Source organism: Chelmon rostratus, chromosome 22 (assembly GCF_017976325.1).
Source record: "Chelmon rostratus isolate fCheRos1 chromosome 22, fCheRos1.pri, whole genome shotgun sequence".
NCBI lineage: Eukaryota > Metazoa > Chordata > Actinopteri > Chaetodontiformes > Chaetodontidae > Chelmon > Chelmon rostratus.
Genome location: NC_055679.1, coordinates 1,969,680 through 1,990,215, shown reverse-complemented (window position 1 = coordinate 1,990,215; position 20,536 = coordinate 1,969,680). Strand labels below are relative to the sequence as shown.

Here is a 20,536-nt window from a genome sequence, read left to right as displayed (position 1 = left end):
AGGTCCAGTCACATTTAAAGCCGTACTGGCTCATTTCCAGCTCCCGATGGCAGCAAGGGAGCTCTTTGAACAAACTGAATATTAATAGCTCGAAACAGGGTCAGACGGGACTGAAAGTCTACCCAGAGGACGCTCAAACGGCCCAGATTGTTTACATTAAAATGGCTTGCGGGCTCCATACAGCTGTGTTTTAAGGCTTGAAATTCATTACATTTATCTCACGAGACCAGTGTCAAGTTTACTTGCATAGTCCTTTTACCTAAACACAGCCCCATCCAGACATGCACCTCATTACATAAATGTGATCAGAGTTTACGCTGTTGCACGCGAGTCTCATGTCTAAAAAAGTGCCTGCAATCAGCGGGACGAAGTTAAACATGCACATTTAAATGAACTGGAAAACGCTCTTGCAGAAGCAATTTTCACATCACGGCGCAGGACAAAAGAGGTTCCCTCTCTATGTTTAATTTCACGCCATGGCAAGTAAAATCCATGCAACACATTACACAAAGTATGAGATAAAACAGAAATTGAACAAGACCCCCAACTTCATGTCATTTCATGCACGGGCACTGTCAGACAGCAGGCAGGTTCTTGATTAAATGATGAAACTACAGCGTAGCAGGAGACAGAAACACATTAATTTGGAGCAGGCGGAGCCAATAATGTAAGGTATCTATGCCTTTAAAGGCATGATCAGTCTCAAAAGGTTTTACTGGCCCACATTTGACAGGAAACAAAGATGTCCTGCTCATGTCGGCGAGGAAAAACTACCACCATAAAAACTCAGAATGTGCCTGCTGGACTGATAGGTGCAATGTGGGCAAATGACATTGCGATTTGCGATTTCGTGACAATGCTGTGAATTAGCTAACAATTTCATGTTGGTGCTATTCAATATACAAACTTTCAAGCTACTACGTATATATTAAATCACATTTTAAAAGTCAAGGTCACAAAGAAACTAGAGAAACCAAGCTGGGATTTGATTAATCTTCCAAGAGAGGATCTTTTTTTTACTTTAAGTCTTAAGTTGTTATAAAAGACATTCATCTTGAAACAGACATGTTGAAGCATGTAGGAGGAGAGGAAACCATTAGCGCTGTAACAGTACAGGTATTATACGACAGTACACCAGTAACTCCCTTTAGTACAGGCGTTCAGTGAGAGAAAAGGGGTGAAACTCACACAGGTTGCAACAGAAAATCTGAAAAATGTTTATTTATCAGATACTCCACCACACCCAAGTTTCTCTGCCGGTCCGGTGGGGGGAATCGAACCGGCAACCCTCTGGTCACAAGCCGCCAAACCCACGCGTGTAGAGCACAATGGATTAGCAGTCCATCGCCTTAATGACTCGGCCACCTATCGTCGGTTAGAGGAGACTTTTAAGAGTGATAAATATTTCTCAGATTTTCTGTTGCGCTTTGTGTGAGGTTCACTCCTTTTTCCCACTAAATGACTGCACTATAATGGGGTTATTGGCACCTGGCTGGGAACCATAAGTGGTTGTGAGTGTCTGTGCTTTAACCAGCCAAGTCTATTCTCCCTGAGGTGATACTAACTCATTTAGGTCTGGGTTATGGCCAGCGACTAACCTGGGATAAAATACTGACAACAGCCTGTCTAATTCAGTTTGACAAAAGCAGGGGATCGCTACTGTGGGAGAGCAGCGGGTGACACGCAGCTGTGAAGACGGGGAGGTGTGAAGGACCGAGATAAAGAGGGGGACATGAAAGGAGAAGAGAGGGAGTACAAAGAGGAGGAGGAAGATGATGAAGAAGAGGACGAGAAGGTCTGGTACCGGCTACACCTGACAGACCGAATCATCTGATTACTGAAACTGAGCATCTGGTTTTCAGAAGAGCATCATCATCACAGCCCCAGCTGTGAGTCTCTGTTTCTGTGTGTGTGTGTGGGTACAGTATGTATTGTATATCTGTGTGTGTTCATGCATGCAGTATCAGTAACAATACATGCAAACAAGCATGAACGCTTTGCTTTTCCGCGCTCCATCAATGTCACTGCTGGACATGCAGCAGGATTGTTCTTGAGAATTGATTTGCTAATCTAGATCGATTTTAAAGGGGTAATTCTCCATTTAGTGTTATACTTAAAGAGAGAAATAAAAAGAATGGCCAGAATATGGAAGTTATGGAGATATCCCGACTTTAAGTCTGTAGTATAGGACTGGTTCCAACAACACCAGAGGCTACACTATATCCATATTCTCCATTTAAAGCATGCACGTCATCAAGCAATTCAATGATTCAGTATGAAAACAGAGGTGGTTGTGTGAGGCTTAAAATTTGCAATGACAACACATATTATCCATTAAATCAGAGCTGCAATGGTTAGTCAGTTAATCAGTTGGTTGAGTATAGCTACATAGAAAGTAAATGATGGCCAAACCTGCAGGTGCATTCAGGGTTCATTCTGCTAAGCTTGAACAGTCCAACAAACTCTGAAACTTGTGTTAACAAACTGTAATGCAGCATTTAACACCAGGAGGTTGCATCACCACATGACAATAACCTAAATCCCATGTGATGTCTGGTCAGTATGGAAGATATAATCACTGTCATATGAAAACCATGTATCTCTGAAATGACAATGCATTCAGTTAATCCTCTGTGTCTTTAAATGATTTTAGATGAGGAATTGGGAGATTTGCTTCTACCTATAATTTCATCCTTCAGTTTATCTAAAATATTCTAGATGAAAAGGTCTTTGTACAAATACACACAAATCCCTGCAGACAAAATGACCACTTCAGCTATGAAGAACTAGTCGGCAGCTTAAACATCTCATGAGTTGACTGTCACTTTCCTAATTCATCATTGATTGGTGATTGACTAACTGATCACCCACTGATTAACAATTAAATACAAACTAGTTTGATAATTGATTAAACATGCAAGTCAAGTTGAAATGTCAATCATCCACTGGCCCCGGGTTTGCTGCTGGACTGCAACTGCCATGGTCACCAGTATGATAAGCACACATCTCTCAAGCAGCTATGCTGGGCCGAATGACCATCACCTCCCCTGCAGGGGGAGGAGATGGCAAAGTGGTACACATCTCACACTGTAGCAGCACTGACCTCATATCTACATCTACAACCGGCACACCAAACATCTCCCTCCCAAAATGAGCTCCCCTCTCCTCTCTAACTGCGTCTGGTGTTAGAATGTAGGGACTATTTCAGGCTCTATATGCCAGCCAGAGTTTATTTATACCACTACAGCTCAATGGCATGGCATGGGGTGGGTGTCTGGACTGACAAAGTGGCTATTTATGGGAGGAATTAGACCATCTAATTTGCATTCCAGCCTGTAACCAAAGATCTCAGGATGAGTTGAAATAAAGCAGTTAAATACTGTACGATCTTGTAGAGAGTAGACTCACATAGACAGAGACAGAGATAAGGCACTGTAAACCATGAAGGAGCCCGAGGCAGGTCTACAGGAAGTCTGGCCCTCTGACTAGAACAATGGGCTGAGGGGAAGACAGCTCCACTGCCACACAAAGAGCAGGGAGGAGGGGAGCTGCAGCCTAAAATAAGCAAAGGCCTAGAACCCTACTTAATGTGGGTCACTGCAATTATGGCTGCCTCCAGCTCGGGGTACAAGAATATGCGGGGGTGCTGAGATGCACCCATATGCTTGACAAAAAAGGGTTTATGGAGTGCCAACGGCAACATGTTGATATCAATCATGGCAGCATTAGTGTCGTTTGGAAGATGGTGTGTCATGGGGGAGGACGGCAACAGGCCTCATCAGAATTGTAAATGATCTGCTATGAAGTGTAGAGGGTGAAGGCAAACCCAGGCAGATGATAGAGAAATGGGGGTGGGCAGCTTTGGGGATGAATGAAGGGGAGGGGGACATGAAGTTCAGCTCATGCTTGATTTGCGTTCAGACAAAAATTGAAATGTAGGCATCTAAACTCACTCATGTTGTGCTCAAGTGCTCTGCTAACGTGTACACAGTGAGTGTGTGATGTATGCTTTTGTTCTGTTTTTTCGCCTGGGGAGGACGATGCTTTGCCTGAAGCAAGACGCACACTAGCGGTGCTGCGTTGTGTCGGTTCATGTTCACAGCACACACGGGAACATGTCACACTGGCTGCTTTACTGCACTCCAAACAGGACAGGTGTATGGATGTAGCACAAGAACTGGATCGAATCTCAATACTATCAAATCATTTTGTCTCAGTCAGCTGATCATTCAATAGCTCTAATTTCCTGTTATCACTCTGTTCTTGGTTAACAGACTCCTCGACAGGAACTTAAGCCGTTGGAACTGTACAGATTTCAGTATGCTATGAACCATATGAGCAGGTGGTGAGAACAGCCCCCCTTAAAGATGCTGTCACTAGGCATGATCTCATCAACTCCAACAATGATATCATCAACAAGCCATTGGTTTAGTAGTTACTGTATGTTATCTGGAATATTCAGATATCCCAGTCACTACCAGCTATCACGATCACGTTTGTTCTGATTAACCTATAGCTGCGATGATTTGTCGAGTGACAGGAAATTAATCTGCCACTGTTTTGATAATTGATTAATTGTTCTGAGTCACTTTGCATCAGGGTTTGGTGGCTTCATTTGTCTTCTTCAAAAGGAAGCTTAATATTTTGGAGGTTTGGACTGCTGGTGGTACAAAGCAAGACATCTGAAGACGTCACCTTGGACTCTCAGAAATTCTGATGGGCACTTTTCACCATATTTTTAACACTTCATGGACAAAACGATTAATCGAATAATAAAAATAACTGTTACTTGCAGCCCTACTCTCACCTCTTCACTGACTGTCAACTTGTCACATAGTTTAACCACATGCGCACACCAAACGCTCGGTAAGTTGGGGTGCAGGGCGTTTGCAGAGCATTCAGCAGGGCATACGGAGTCACTATAGTGGAAGCCTACCAGTGTCACCTCAGAGACATGCTGCAGCCTGAAGGCAACACACAATGCTTCACAGTGTGTCACTAAAATAAAACGTCTGCATTTCTGAACACGAGCCCGAAGTGTGCAATCACAGCTCACTTTCAGCATACACAAACGTCGTTATTCTGAAGCGTGGCCAAGAGACTCAGCTCCACAGACAGAAGCTACCAATTTGGCTGTGATGCAACACCTCAGCAACCCTCGCTGTTGTTAAAACGGCACCCAGAAGGTGAAGCTTGTCAGAAAGTCTCCACTGCTGTAATATGGTGAGGCTGCTATTGGATGGGAACAAAGCAGCTTGAGTCAATGAGCGAATGTATCTGGTGACAGAGTAAACATGCTGCATCACCACTACAGCTGGACAGGCAGGAGTCTCAGCTGACTGGTGCAGTCATGGAGAAGACCCCAGCAGGGAGGATGACCCTTAGAAATACACAGAACTGTATTACTACAGGTATGAATCAAAGGTCCAAGTAGTTTCTTTGAGCATCCCATGAACCAACACTGCTCTGCAATTCCTTGCTGTTAATCAAACAACTGTCCTGCGACGGAGGCAGCGTCACCATCTTCACCCACACTCGAGGCTGCCTTAAATACACTTTTGCATCAGCAGCACTCAAACAGCAAATACCATTATACAAACCGCTCTGTGAGAATGACAGGGAGACCTCGCTTTCAAAATCTAATAAGGTTTATTTTGCTGTCAAACTTAACTAAAGTTGCTTGAAGACAAGTGGACCATGGGTCAGCTTTCAAAAGGAAACTCTATGTTTTACATGTGACCAAAGGTTGCTTCTTATTTGGAAAACACGGTGAGTCAAAACTACAGAACAGTCATGCACAGGTGTTTCACTTTGACCAAACACAGGAAGCTGACATCAGATTGGAGCATTTAGAAAAGGTAACCTGTGAGCTTTCACTCTGCTCACACACAGGAGGCTCATCCACCTTAAATGTCAGCAGATCACTGAGCAAATGTGTCAACAAGGTAGAGGTAAATGATGCTGGAATCATTTCTCCTGGAGGGTTTTTTATTTATGGGCTTCATGCTGTGCTTATTCACAGTATGACTAACTCTGGAGAGGAAACCATGTGCCGTTAATTAGGTTTTTGTGCAATTCAGTGAGTTTAAATACTAAGTAATGCTGACATTACTGTGTGTGCTTTACATCTTAATGCAGCCATACCTCTGACTAGAGTATGCATGCCTTGGCTGGTGTTAGAGGATATTTTTAGTCAGCGAAATTCCTAAAATGTGTGGAGAACTGTTTTTCTTGTATCACGCAGACTTTAAAAACCACCTAGATGCCACAGAAGAGAGAGCGCATACCTGCTAACTCGTCCGGTTCCAGTCCAGTTTCCGTGTCTATCCCACAAACGGCGAAGTAGTGGGCGAAGCGGCAGGGCGCCGCGCCGGAGACCGCTGAGCTCCCACTCATCCCGGCTTCAGTGTGCAGCGCCGTCCGCTCCTACTTCTCCAAACCACACATCTCCAGGAAAAGCGGAAAACTGGCGAAAATGCTCGAGTCTGGACAACTGCTTCTGTATCGGCTCGTGGATGTGAAAAATAAAGCTCTGTAATACACCGAAGTTGCTTTTAAATGTTGTTCCAGTGACAGTTCGCTCGACAAACCGCGTCTGCAGAGCGTCCCGACACACTGCGAGCCGCGCTGGAAGGAGATCAGAGTGAGTCCCCGCCTCGGCGGAGCGCGGAGGAGTCGCCGGGCAGGGCGGGATATTCAAATGTAGCCAACTGACCATATGCAAAATGTCATAATTATATTTATTCCCACCCACAGAAAAAAAAAATTATAGAGTACATGTGACTTTCAGGGTCAGGGACACAGTGAGGGACAAAACACTCAAAAAATAAACAGAACGTTTGCCTCAAATTAGAAAAATAAGGCACAAAATCAATGAATTCAACATCACAAGAAGCTACACACATATCTCAATGTGTCAGTTAATGAGCATTTCACAAAAAACTGTGCTTCATGTATTTGCTCAGTATTGGTACAGCTGAATTAGCATTAAAAAGATGCAGACATAAGGTCACTAGTGGTTGCAAAGACTAATGTCCGAGTTGCGTGTTGGCCACCACCACTTTCTGCATGGTTGAAGAGGGTTTTTAACCTTGAAGCTGCTTCAGTTCATGCAGACATACATACACACACCCATTAAAAACATCCAATATATCCTCAATCTGGGGTCAGTCCCGTAAAATTTACAAAGCAACAAGGCCAACCCTAAATTTGCACGTAAAAGTAAACTCAGTGGAAATTTTTATGTAAACTCAGGGGTGAATTTCATGGGATTTAGTAAGTTCCGTGCAGTCTGCACCCCTTAATGCAAACAAAACAACCCATTAATAGCTACTTAGTGTGTTAGATATCCAGTGCATACGTAGCATTTTTATGATTTCACTGTCAAAATGAGCACAACAGATAAGTTGTCTGTTTTTTTCCCTTCTGTGTGCAGATTGTGTTGCAAAGACTCAGAGATACTTCTGAGGAAAAAGTGAGCTTTTCTGGCCCACTCCCTGTAATGGGCAACCAAAACTTAACGACGACGGACATGAATTCAATACCATCTCATCGACTTGCTGTATATTGTTTCATTATCATATCTTACAGCCATTTCACAGAATCCACCAGACATTGAGATGCAAGATGGTCAATTATTGATGAAAAGACAGATGGACTGACCAAGTATTGATAGATGAGGTATTTAGTCTGATCAGCACCAGTTTCTGCTATCACAGCTGTATGTATGACACAATAAGATGGAACCCCAATTTCCCAGCTGCCAAGTTAACATGTAATCATGGTGAGAGTAACAATACAGGTACTGCCACTACTGATAATGTTCAGATGACAAAATCTCAAAGTACATGGTTTAACACAGGCTAAAGTGTGCATAATTAAAATGAGACCAACAATTAAATCTAATATATATTGCAATGGCTCCCTCTAGTGGTACACATGAGCTTAACAACAAAGCATTCATCAAATATTTTACATTTTCAACATCAACTATTTAAAGACGAATGTGACATTACCCATAAGAAATCAGTGCTGAGTTTTCAAAGAATAAAAACTGTCAACTTAAAAAGAGGAAAGACAGTGACGTACATATAAAAAACAATCAAAGAGCTTAATGTTGCATTTTTACACACTGAGGTAGCTGGTAAAAAGAATACAAACCGCTCATATTAATATGTTTACAGTGTGTCTACATACAGGCAGTTAAAATACAGAATATTCAGTTTTAGGATATAGGTACAAGGTAGTCCGTCATGGAACTATACACAAATGCTTTGGAAAATCAAAGCTAGAATCAACTACAACAACAGGAACAGCTGGTTTCAGGCATGGAACACCTGACCCTCTGGGAGTGAAACACAGGCACCTTTTCCCTCAAAGATGGGGTCTTGGAGGGGTCATACATTTCTTCCCCTACCTGTCGGAACCTACAATGAAAAATGTCGAGGAACAAGAGAAGAGAGGATTAAACCTATATCCCACAAACCAGAAAACCTGGTGAAACTGCATGGTGTATTGGAGGGTAGGCTGTAAGACAAGTGTTATTAAACAGGAACATGTTAAGTGTCACCTTTTGTTGGCTTAGCCACTGTTGGCTTCTCTGACCACTTGTAACCATCACCCACAGAGTACCCTGTGGTAAGAAATAGGGTTAGGAACATGCTTTCATATCAGATACATTAAAAATAACTTTGACTACCTTTGACTATTTGACTATTATAAGAATTTATGAAGGATCATTAAAAAAATACATTTTAGAGACTTTAAAAGAACACACATTGTTTCCTTGGAGCATCCCGAATTCTGGCCCTTGTCAATTCTATGGCAACAGGCTTGGTCTTCCTCATCAGGGGGGCTGCAGTATTGTGGGAGTTGTGTCTCTGTCTGGGTGCCCTGTCACAGTGACTAGGTCCTTGTCTAGCATCACTCCTTGAATCATAATGACTGGTTCTCAAGTTCTCCAGGTTACTTCTTCTGTCTCTCCTGGTTGGGAAAAAGCTGTTCTTCCAGTTATTGTTCACATGTTCCCTTGCAGATGACTGCATGGTTGCAGAAGATGTTGGGCCTTTTGGGTGAGTGCAAGAATAATTTAGTGTTGGGGGGTTGCTCACAGAGCGAGACAGCTGCAGCTTGGATGAGGACAAATGTGGTCTGGGAGTAGATGTGCTCTGCTTTGACTTAGGAAGGCCACAAGGGTTGGAGGTTTCTCCAGACTGAGACATGCCTCTACGGGAGGCAGAGTTTAGTCTGGCTTCAGAAGTTTGTCCACTTGTGGAAGACAAGCTACCGATGGAAGTGGATGGGCCTTCCTGGCAAGGCAACAAGTGTTGTCTTGAAATCAGTCCTGGTTTTACTGCACTGGTCTGAATCATATTCTTTGTAGAATGATGTCTACCATTTGCAGGTTTTGGCTTGGACATAAACCTTCTTTTTCCATTTCGATGCAAATTTTGTGTATTCTTTTCACAGACAGTATTTTTGATGGTTCCTGTCTCCTTGCCCACAGACTGGGGTGGCTTCTTTGGCAAGTCTTCAGATGACAGTCTGGGGCTTTTAGTCTTTCTGTTGGCAGTTTGTTCAGCACTTTCATATTCATTGTCCACAGATTCAGGTGAATTTATCTTTTGGTGAACACATGAGGCACCATCTGCTGACACTGAAGAGAACTGTCTCTTCTGGTTAACCTTTTTGTAGCTTTGGTCAACGTCATCCTCTGTGTCAGAGTCAATGATTATTACACTTTCTGTGGTTGACATCTTTTGTCTGCTATGCTGAACATGCTCAGAGTCCCCTTTGGTTTCAATCAGTTGTCCACTCTTTTCTGAACTGTGTGACCACTCAGAGAGTACATCCTGCATCACTTCTTTAAAACGCGTGTCGTGAAGTGTCAACTGTTGCTGTGGCACTGGTGCGTCTGCAGGTGTCAGTCTGTCTTTTTCAAACTGTTCTTTAACAGTCCCACGCGCACTGTCCACAGTTTCAGGTGAACGTCTCTTTTTTTGATAACATTTGGCTTCTCCACTGCCGTCCGAGCCTGAAGAGAATGACCTCTTCCTTTTTGCCTTCTCTTTGCTGTTTTGCTCACTTTCATCCTCGGTGTCAGAATCGAGGATAATTATTTCATCCTTTTTTGACATATTTTGGCCGTTGGTCTTATGTTGAACATGCTTTGAGGCAGCATTGTCTTGAATCAGCTGTCTAAGTTTCTGCAAGCCCGACTTTTTCAGGCTCCTGGTTTGACCTTTTTGCACATTGGCAACCTCATTTTCATCCTCTTTAGACACAGACTCATCTGTCTCTGGGGGCAGAGTTGCTGGCCTCTTCAACAACTGCCTGGGCACAGTCAAATAGTTGCGTTCTGATCCAGATGAGTAATCACAACTGTCCTCAGTTTCACAGCTGTCTTCAGTGTCGGAGTATGACTCTCTCCGGTTTTGAGGTGTATGTGGTTCTCCCTTAGAGTCTAGTTCATGTTCGGTTGTGCTCCAGCCTGATGCCACCTCAAATCTATTCTTAAATTGTAAATTTTTTGCTTGTAGAAAGCTCTCGATTGTGTCAAACACCTCCATCTGGGAAGAAGGAGAAGCTGGTACTTGATATGTGTGACACTGTGTTTGCTTGTCTTCAGTTTCACCATCATCTGGGACAACATTTTCTGGGCGGTCCTGCTCCTCATCTTCTGGTTCAAATTTAAGGTCAGACATGCTTAAAGGAATGACTAGCCAGTCATCATCCACCTGATCATCAGTCTCGTCTTTCAAAGGAGAGGAAGGACTACATGAATTGGAGTGGTTTGGTTGCCATCTCACATGTCTCTTACTATCATATTTAGGATGTATAAGATCTTCAAAACCATCAGCAGTTTCAACAAAACATAGAGAAGAGTAATGTGTCGTATCAAGTGTTCCCATCTCTTGTGAAACCTTCTTTGGAATCAGTTCCTCATCTGAGATCATTTCTGTCTTCGTCAGAGCCTGACCCTGTACATGGCCATGGCTTTCAAATGATAACTGTTTATCATTTGTTTCAGGTAGTTGTGTCAGTGAAGGCCTCTTCACAGCCACATTCTCAATCTGTGGATTTTCATCTTCACTTATATCTTCATACTGAAATTCTTCAAAATATGATGAAAAACGTAATTCCTTGTGCTCTGTGTCTGGGAGTTTTGCGGACAGCTGTGGCCTGTCTTCATCATCTGAAATGTCTTCATATTGTGGATTTTTTACAATGTTCACAAAGAGTGCTTCCCCGCCCTTACTTTTACACAGTGCTGCCTCTTCTTTGTCTTTTGTAGAAATTGCTACACTTACATCAGTTTGTAAATGCACAGAACCCACGTCATCCTTCACACATTCAACAATTGTGTGGTTGCACAGACGTTCACTTTGATTTGTAGGAGTTGAGACCACGTTACGAACCTGCTTGGAATGTGCGGCCACTTCCTTACGGGTAACACTGCATTGCTGTGCTTCAGTGTTTTTTACTTGTTTTGTATTTCCATCTTGATTTTCAGTGAGTGATGTGTGTTCAAATGTTTTCTTTCTAGGTACCACTGAACTTGACTTGGATTGATGAATCTCTGAGACATCAGTCACACCTTCCACATTGTTCAACCCTCCTGCCTCCACTGGTTTTAGGCTCGTATCTCCTTTTCCCCTCTCTGTTGTGTGTTTGAGAACCAAAGAAACACCAGGCATGACACCAGATTCAGTCTTAGGAGCATGTTTTGAGTTTCTTATATCAGAGGCAAGTGTACCTGTTGAAGGTTTCTTTGATGTAAATGTAGCACAATCACTCGTCTCTTTAGAACTCGGAGTTAACTCTGCATTTGCTCTGCTGCCCCTTGAGCTGTCCTCTTTAAGTGCTTGTCCAAGTGTAGCAGTCCACCGTTTAACCACTGCACAACCGAGACTTTGCCTCTTCACAACTCTGTCTGAGGCAGAGGTTGTTGGGAAATGAGCAACACTGTTCGACTGGATGGAGTCAGACTGGGGTGTAGAGTCCCTGATATTAGCGGAAAAATCCCATCCCTCACCGGAGAATGTGTGTCCATCATTTCTGTTTTGCTGGGTTAAACTGGCCCGAAAATGGGCAACCTTTTTTGCAATATGGTTCTGTATTTGGTCATCTGTAGGAGGTACCATTTCTCCAACTGGCAAGACTTTGTCTGTGGATGGCCGCCTGCTGAGAGAGGAGACCTGCTGCTGCTGGGGGTTGGCATGAGTTCCTCCTGAATGATGCAGGTTTTGTGTTCTAGTCTTTCCACCATTCAGCACAGCTGGTGGACTTCTCACTTGCTGACTCTTGCAGTGTATTTCACCTGACAAATTAGTACAAGTACTTGTTTCTTCTGAAGAAGATGAGGGGTTAGTAAAACAGGATTCAAACTCTTGATAATTTCTTTCCAGTAAGGCAACCAGCAATGAGCGAGATCTCTGCTTTTTGTTCTCAGACGCAGCATTAGTATTTGCTTTTCTCCTTATTTTGTAGAGACTGTTCTGAGGGCTCCTGGGTTTTGGGTACTGGAATTCAGTGCTTGTTATGCTTGACTGTGTCTCCATTTGGCGGAGTCCCTGGAGATTTTGTTGCAGTTGTGTTTTGCCTTGATGCCACTGACCAGGAATGTAAGACACTCTGAGGTCCCAAGGATATTGAGTGGCTGCTATGTTTTTTTGTATTCCATTTGCAGGGTCAATCACTGGTACAGGTGTGGTGTTGTTGTCCTGAGGTGATGCGAGAACACCATCATCACTCTGGTGCTGGAACGCAGGATAGGCCCCTGCTTCACTGTGGGGACATCCAGATCGCATTGCATGTGGAGCTATCTTTCAAGTGATGACTTCAGGTAAGCACAGGTCTAGGAAACAAATTTAAAAAGAAAAAAGGAGAATTAATCGTTGGGTGGTTTCACATTCAATATGTCATACAGGCTTTTTTCAGAAGAGGAATTTTACGTGCATCCATTGTCTCGGTTTCAGCTTTTGTTTCCACTGTACTGTCCCCACTTTAGTTGTGACATCCTGAACCTAACTTTGGGCACTGCTCAGGCTGTGGTGCTGAATTCAAGTTCCAGGTACTCCAGAGGCAAAGAAATGAAACAGCTGTTTTTTTGGGCAAAACATGCATCTCCAAGTTAAAGGAGACCAAGAAAAACTAGCATTCATCCCATGCGCACTGCTACTTTTTGGACAAGTTTCTCTTTGCTGACTTTTAAAAAAATATAAAATGTACATATACATAAATATATGTGGGCTCTAATCTGAGGTGCTGTTAATTTACGTTTTCTGAGGCTGGTAACTCTTGGTCTTCCTTTCCTGGGGCGGTCCTCACGAGAGCCAGTTTCATCATAGCGCTTGATGGTTTTCGCGACTGCACAAGATACATTCAAAGATCATGAAATCTTCCGGATTGACTGACATTCATGTTTTAGAGTAATGATTGACTGTGGTTTCTCTTCACTTATCTGAGTGCTTCTTGACATAATATGGATTGTAAAAGTAGTCAAATAGGGCTGTTAGCTGTGTACCAACCGTACTTCTGCACAACACAACTGGTCTCAAGCAAATTAAGATGGCAAGAAATTCCACAAATTAACTCTTGACATGGCACGCCTGTTAACTAAAAACCTTTTCAGGTGACCTCATGAAGCTGATTGAGAGAATACCAAGGGTGTGCAAAGCTGTCATCAAAGCAAAAGGTGGCTACTTCGAAGAGTCTAAAATATAAAACATATTCTGGTTTGTTTAACCCTTTTTTGTGTACTAAGTAATTCCACATTTGTTCCTCCATAGTTCTGATGTCTTCGGTATGAATATACAATGTAGAAAGTAATACAAAAAAAAAAAAAAACACTGAGTGAGAAGGTGTGGGTCTTGTATACAGTCAACTTCCTGTTTTGTATTTTGCATTTTCTATTTTCTATTGCCTTTGCTATTTTTATTGATGCTGTCTGTAACACCACATTTGATCTTATCTTATCCTTTATCATTCCTCTCTGGCTTGTGCTATCAGTACTGCAGACCACATTTTGCACACCTCGCCTGTGCAGTGAATGAGCATGTCAACTGTAGCTGCAGAACTCCATCAAAGCCAACTCTGGATCTGTTCAGCCACAGTCCTTTACCAACTCTACACATTTTGACAGCACTTAAAAAATTGATGCACACTCATAGCAGTTGCAGTGGCATGGAGTGAACCATCGACTACCTCCACAGACCACAGAATGTGAGGCTTCAGGACGTGGGTGTGTCTGAAGTGGCAGTTTGCAGGACGGGAGCGCCGCAGGCCACAGGGCTGTCAGACACGACACTGACAGCTGTCACATCCGGAAGTTCTCAGATGACAGCCATCATTTGGATGTGTATCACTGGGGGATTAACTGGAATACAGAGAAGTCATCACCAACTTTGCATACTGGTGTGGACTAAACCACCTGCACATAAACACCAGCAAGATGCAAGAGATGGCAATAGACGTCCACAGGATAGGTGCCACAGACTGTGAATATCCAGGGATCGGACATTGAGATTGTGGCCAAGTACAGATACCTGTTGTATGCCATTTTGATCATTTTCACTTCTTGTCATTTCCTTTCACTCCAAAAATTACCATTAGATGGATTTACACTTGTGTTTATAGCTATACCTTAGCTCTTACTCTGCACTTTGCATTACAGGTAATTGATATCGATTAATAAAATTACCTGCCACCCACACTTGGACAGTTTCTACATGTCTTACATTTTTATATCCTGATCCTTATTTTATATTTTCTTTCATATTCCCCAGTTTTACTAGCCATCTCCACAACATTCCTACAATCAACGTTAAAAGGTTATTTCTGTTGTTACAGGAAACACCTTAATTCCTATACGCACACACACTCACCGGCCACTTTATTAGGTACACCCGTCCAACTGTTCATTAACACAAATTTCTAATCAGCCAATCACATGGAAGCAACTCAATGCATTTAGGCATGTAGACATGGTTAAGACGATCTGCTGCAGTTCAAACTCCCCATTCTGCAGTTCAGAATGGGGAGAAAGGTGATTTAAGTGACTTTGAACGTGGCATGGTTGTTGGTGCCAGACGGGCTGGTCTGAGTATTTCAGAAACTGCTGATCTACTGGGATTTTCATGCAGAACCATCTCTAGGGTTAACAGAGAATGGCCAGAAAAAGAGAAAATAGTTCTGTGGGTGAAAATGCCTTGTTGATGCCAGAGGTCAGAGGAGAATGGCCAGACTGGTTCGAGCTGATAGAAAGGCAACAGTAACTCAAACAACCACTCGTTACAACCAAGGTGTGCAGAAGAGCATCTCTGAACGCACAACACGTCGAACCTTGAGGCAAAAGGGCTACAGCAGCAGAAGACCACACCGCGTGCCCCTCCTGTCAGCAAAGAACAGGAAACACAGGCTACAATTCGCACAGGCTCACCAAAATTGGACAATAGAAGATTGGAAAAACATTGCCTGGTCTGATGAGTCTTGATTTCTGCTGCATCATTCAGGATAACGCACCATGTCATAAAGCTCGAATCACCTCAGATTGGTTTCTTGAACATGACAATGAGTTCACTCTACTCAAACGGCCTCCACAGTCACCAGATATCAATCCAATAGAGCACCTTTGGGATGTGGGCCAACGGGAGATTCGCATCATGGATGTGCAGCCGGCAAATCTGCAGCAACTGCGTGACGCTATCATGCCAACATGGACCAAACTCTGAGGAATGTTTCCAGTACCTTGCTGAATCTATTGAAGTTTATCAGCCAGGTCCTGCCAAGCAGTGGTATGATGATGATGTAGGAAGAACTCCGCTGATACAAGCTTGAGTTGAAGAGACCTTTATTAACAAGCAGTATCAGATCAGATGCCGGCCATCCGAGAGAGCTTCAGGGTCAGATCAGAAGACTCTGCCCTTAACATACAGACAACACAATATATAGCATGACTGTTTATCTAACTCCACCCATACCTTTCCCTAGCTTAAAGACCAGATCATGCTCTGGGCATTGTCCCACTAAGGAATGTTCTCCTTTGTGACAATCTATGTCTACATCTAAAGTTAATAGTCCTAATAGCCCCCTAAACATTACTGCCTCTGGTTTATCTATTCTTTATCTGACCCTTCGTAGCCTCACATACCACAACTAAAAGTGGTCTCCATTCCAGACATCAGTTTACCCCTGATCATGCTTGATCTGACCATATACCTCACTATGCCACGAAGGATTAAGGCAGTTCTGAAGGCAAAAGGGGGTCCATCCCGGTAATAGCAAGGTGTACCTAATAAAGTGGCCGGTGAGTGTATGTTTTTCCTTATTATACTCCTCCTCACAGTTTGTGATTACATATTAAGGACTTGGCTCTTTCCGGTGCTTTGAGGCACGTTTAGTTTTCAGTTTATGGTGCAAACAAGCAAAAGATTTTATCAACAATCCCTTCGTCTGTCAGGTTGGGAGACCACAGCTCCAATGCTGTTTTAGTTGTCTGCCAGAGGTCACGGAGTACTCGCCCCTATCCCATAAAAATCTTCACTTGCGCTCACACTCTGCACATGCAGGGAGCCTTGTCTCACTGCTTTTTCCATTTGCCTAACGTTGCGTGTTTGGTGAGATTTAAATTCAACTCCTTCTACTGTTAGTGCACTTCCTTTCCTTCATTAGTCGGAGTAAACAAGCTGAACATGTCCTGTGTCAGTAAGTTCATACTAGGGCTGTCAAAACTGACCAAAAACAATGTTTGAATATTCCCTCTTAAAAAAAAAAAAAAAACACCATTCAAATATCTGTTTTCAATGCAGCTGCTGCTGCTGTGCTGCTTTTTTATTCACTTTTCAATATTAATTTTCACATCTGAAGGTCTGGATTATTTTACAATGTTAATACAGATTCAAATTGAGAATATTCGTTGACAGGCCCAGTTCTTTCTACCTGTCATGGTTGTGCAACTGAGTGAGCTGCGACTGTTAAATCCAGATGTCATCATGTTCTGACATGTTGATATCCCAGTGCCCACAACAGGATGCTGATGTTCACAGGCTTGAGGCTTAGTCTGGCACTAACAACTCTGACACAACCACAGGCTTGTTAACAGTGATACAACCATTCAGTTCCATTATGATTTGATGACTGTAGGTAATAACCCCAGGTGTTCGACCTCAGGGTCAACCAACCACTGTCCCCTGAGGCAGAGGCTGGAGGCCCAAGCTTTGGCCGGAAAAGACAGCCACTACCTCCTCTGTTGGGGGCTCCTGCTCCAGTTGCGGAGGAGTGCCCTGTGGGGCTCTGAACTTCACAAAACTGGCTCCTCAGCCCACTCTGCCTCCTCTTGTGCCCCCCACTGTCACCAGGTGCCTGCCCCTCCTGGCACAACATCCCCATCACCTGGTCTGCATGCAAATAGTAGAAGCACCTGCATATAAACGCCAGCAATACAAGGGAGATGACAAGATACACACATTTATACATGTGTGTGCTAATTTCTTTGGGCTAGAATAATCTTCAAGAACCTTATAATATCAATCCCACAATCACCCACATTCACTTCCATTAAGAACTAATAAAAGAAATGCCCACCAGTTATACTTTAATTTCTACTACAGAAACTACAGAAGTCAGATCACGAGAAAATCATCAGCTTGCATATATGAGTGTAATGAAAAGCTGAGGCTGAATGAATAATCATCCGTCAGAGAGAGGGAGAGAGAACAGTTTTCAGCTTTTCAGATAAACTTTTCTCTTCCTACACTCATAGAGAAGGTGTTTTCTGGCATTAAGCCATTGGTACCGCTGCCAACACAACGCTAATGGAAGACAAACAGACAAACGTTTCACAGTGAACGAAACCGAAACTGCGTCGCATGAAGACACAGAGGTATTTTGTCCCTCGCATGACTTCCTGCTACGCTTCACTTTTACTCACATTTAAAAAAAATCAGAGAAAGAAAATCTTGGTAAACACAAACGTCGATGTGTCCGCTGACGATCATCGTTACTCACCGGGTATTAACATTTCGGCTTGTTTAACGCATTTCTCAACTCTGCAAAAGCCTCCTCAAAACCGGTGCAAAGGTCCTCCGTTAATCCCCTGGGAGAGTTTTCACGGCGTAAAACTCCAGTAAGACCCTCAACTGAGGGAAATCCCACTGCATGGCTTGTTATCCATAAAGTCCATGTATCCACCCAGAGTAATCCAAGTTGTCCGTCTGGACTCGCAGCTCCAATGCCCGGACTCGCTCTTCTCCAGCTGGCTTTATCCGCTCAGTGAGGGTGGGGGGCCGCCCATGTATCACAGTTAACCCTAACGGGAGCTCTGATTGGTGGGGTTTTTTTTTTTGGAAGGGGTGTGTCTCATCGACTCATTTCGGAGCTGAGTCTGGTCTGCAACACACAACTCATTTTCCTTTGGAATACATCAAGTTACTCAGACTTCCAATGGACCTGCCTTTCCTCTGTGGAAGAGATTAATTATTTCCGTTTTATTTATTACCTGAGTCTGAACAAGCTTTTATTTTGAAAGAAGACCAAGCACCCTGGAATAAAAGACAATGTTACAAGGAAGCTGCTAATAAAGTTGCAAACGAGTACACAGTGGATTTACGTTTATTATTATATTTACAATATAAAGAATCTATGTACAGCCCCTCCCCTCCAGGGCCGTGGTAAAATTGTCAAGTGTCGACCGGTCCACCTTGATATGTCTATCTATATAGACAGATTGATTGATGGATACCATGGAAATATTTTCCTTGTTATTTGTTCCCTAAGCACCACTTGCCCATTTTATATATTTTGTCGATTTTTTATTGAAATGTTTGAACACCTGTTTACACATTTGATATGTGTGGAGCATGGAGGGGGCTACAACCGCTGTTCCTTGTGCAATGCATGACAATTAAATACCCTGAATAAAGAATAACTACATGTTTGAAATGAACCTAAACCTTCATTCTAATGAGGACTCCTAACAATGAGCAGCTGTGACCCAAAAAGGCCCGTTTGGTAAATACATGTGATTATTGTTGTTTAAATTGAGAACAGTTTGTCCTTTTTCTTTCTCCTTTCTATAAAATGCTGTTGGTGCTAAAGCCACCGTCACCGTTAGAGACCAACCAACCTTGGATTCTACACAGATATGAAATACTGTTTGTTTTTGTTTTATTGGAAACCAAGACATGCAATGAGCAGAACATCCTACGGTTCAATAAAAACCAACCTGGCAATTTTTGGCATTTCTGCACTGATATTTCTTGTCTTTTAGATGTTTGATATCTGCAACATGCCCACATTGATCACCGCTAACAGTTCAGGGCTGTGCAAAAAATAAATAAATAGATAAAAATCCACAGACCGACAGTATCAGTATCATTTGCTGCAGTCACGAGCCTGATAAAACTCTTGAACATGCTGTCGTGCACTAGATCACCTCATGTTTGATCATTTTGCTGTGGTTTTATTTTCAATAGCATATTTCAACAGTTAACCCTCTATGGTACAGCGTTGCCACATGGCAACAACCCCCTTTTAAGCCTTTTACACACAGATAAAACATCTGCATTATGATGCAATGCATGAATAACGAGGGGGGGGGGGGGGTTCTAAGGAAACCAACAGCAGTGTTTAAATTTGTCAAATGACTTTCTGGAGGCCGTTTTGAAACCCTTTTCTGCAGACATCATCGACGAGAGGAGCCTCACCATTTGACTCCTAAAAATTCAACAAAAAAAGTGTTTTTTTGAAGTTTTTCAACGGGGAAAAAAAATATAAACTCAACAATAGGTGAGTTAAGTTCATTATTATGTAGTTTCATGCATTGTACTCGATCAATAAATAATAGAAAAAGTTAAAAATGTGTATGTTGCCACATGGCAACACCGTACACCATTATGGATTGCTAGCCTGGCATGTTGGAGAGGAAAGCCCTAAAGAAGAGGGGAAGACCGTCCCAGCATATTGAGGCCAGGAAGAGGAACAGAGGTCCCATTGCACCAGTGCCACCAGCAGCTGTGCATCAGGACAACACAGATCACTGGCCTGTCGTCATGCCCAAAGTGCACAAAGTGTGATGTCTACCTGTGCCTCACGACTTAGACGAACTGCTTCATCAGTTTTCACAAGCAGTAAAGCAAAGATGGCCATCAACAAGTCAAATCAGTTACTCAAAAAGTACTGTACATGTATTCGAATTAAATGTTGTTGTTCAGGCCACTGGGGATTGTTTATACTATAACATGAGTTTTAAAATAAAGGTTATATACAATTTTAAACAAAACTCTCTTGTTTTCATTACTTTCCATTATGGTACGGTGTTGCCATATGGCAACGAACCCCAAAAACGACTAAAAAAATATTATTTTTTGAAAATGTCTCTTCATTATGTTTACTTGGTCTATTTTAAGACAAAAAAAACACCCCAAATATTTTTTTACCAACTGGGATCATAGTGCGTACCATGGAGGGTTAAGACTTCAAGAGATTAAAAGGAGTATTTAGACACTTTGGGAAATATGCTTGTTAGCTTTTAGCTAAA

General features: G+C 42.8%; 2 protein-coding genes across 4 annotated transcripts in view; both read right to left on the bottom strand.

Moving 5' to 3' along the window:
* Positions 1-6,628, bottom strand: part of dennd5b (DENN/MADD domain containing 5B) — a 78,492-nt gene extending 71,864 nt beyond the window's left edge. For all 3 annotated transcript variants that reach the window (XM_041963813.1, XM_041963811.1, XM_041963812.1), the window contains exon 1: positions 6,288-6,628. In XM_041963813.1, the coding sequence (XP_041819747.1) occupies positions 6,288-6,396 (109 nt within the window). In that variant the 5' untranslated portion in view covers positions 6,397-6,628. The remainder of the gene's footprint in view (positions 1-6,287) is intronic.
* A 91-nt stretch (positions 6,629-6,719) lies between these two features.
* LOC121626044 (microtubule-associated protein futsch-like) lies at positions 6,720-18,217 on the bottom strand. The gene is made up of 4 exons (XM_041964403.1): positions 18,007-18,217; positions 8,777-12,856; positions 8,570-8,632; positions 6,720-8,426 (listed from the first exon to the last, which is right to left on the bottom strand). The coding sequence occupies exons 2-4, from the start codon at positions 12,807-12,809 to the stop codon at positions 8,413-8,415; spliced, it is 4,110 nt and encodes a 1,369-aa protein (XP_041820337.1). The 5' UTR covers positions 12,810-12,856; positions 18,007-18,217; the 3' UTR covers positions 6,720-8,412.
* Between the last annotated feature and the right edge of the window lie 2,319 nt (positions 18,218-20,536).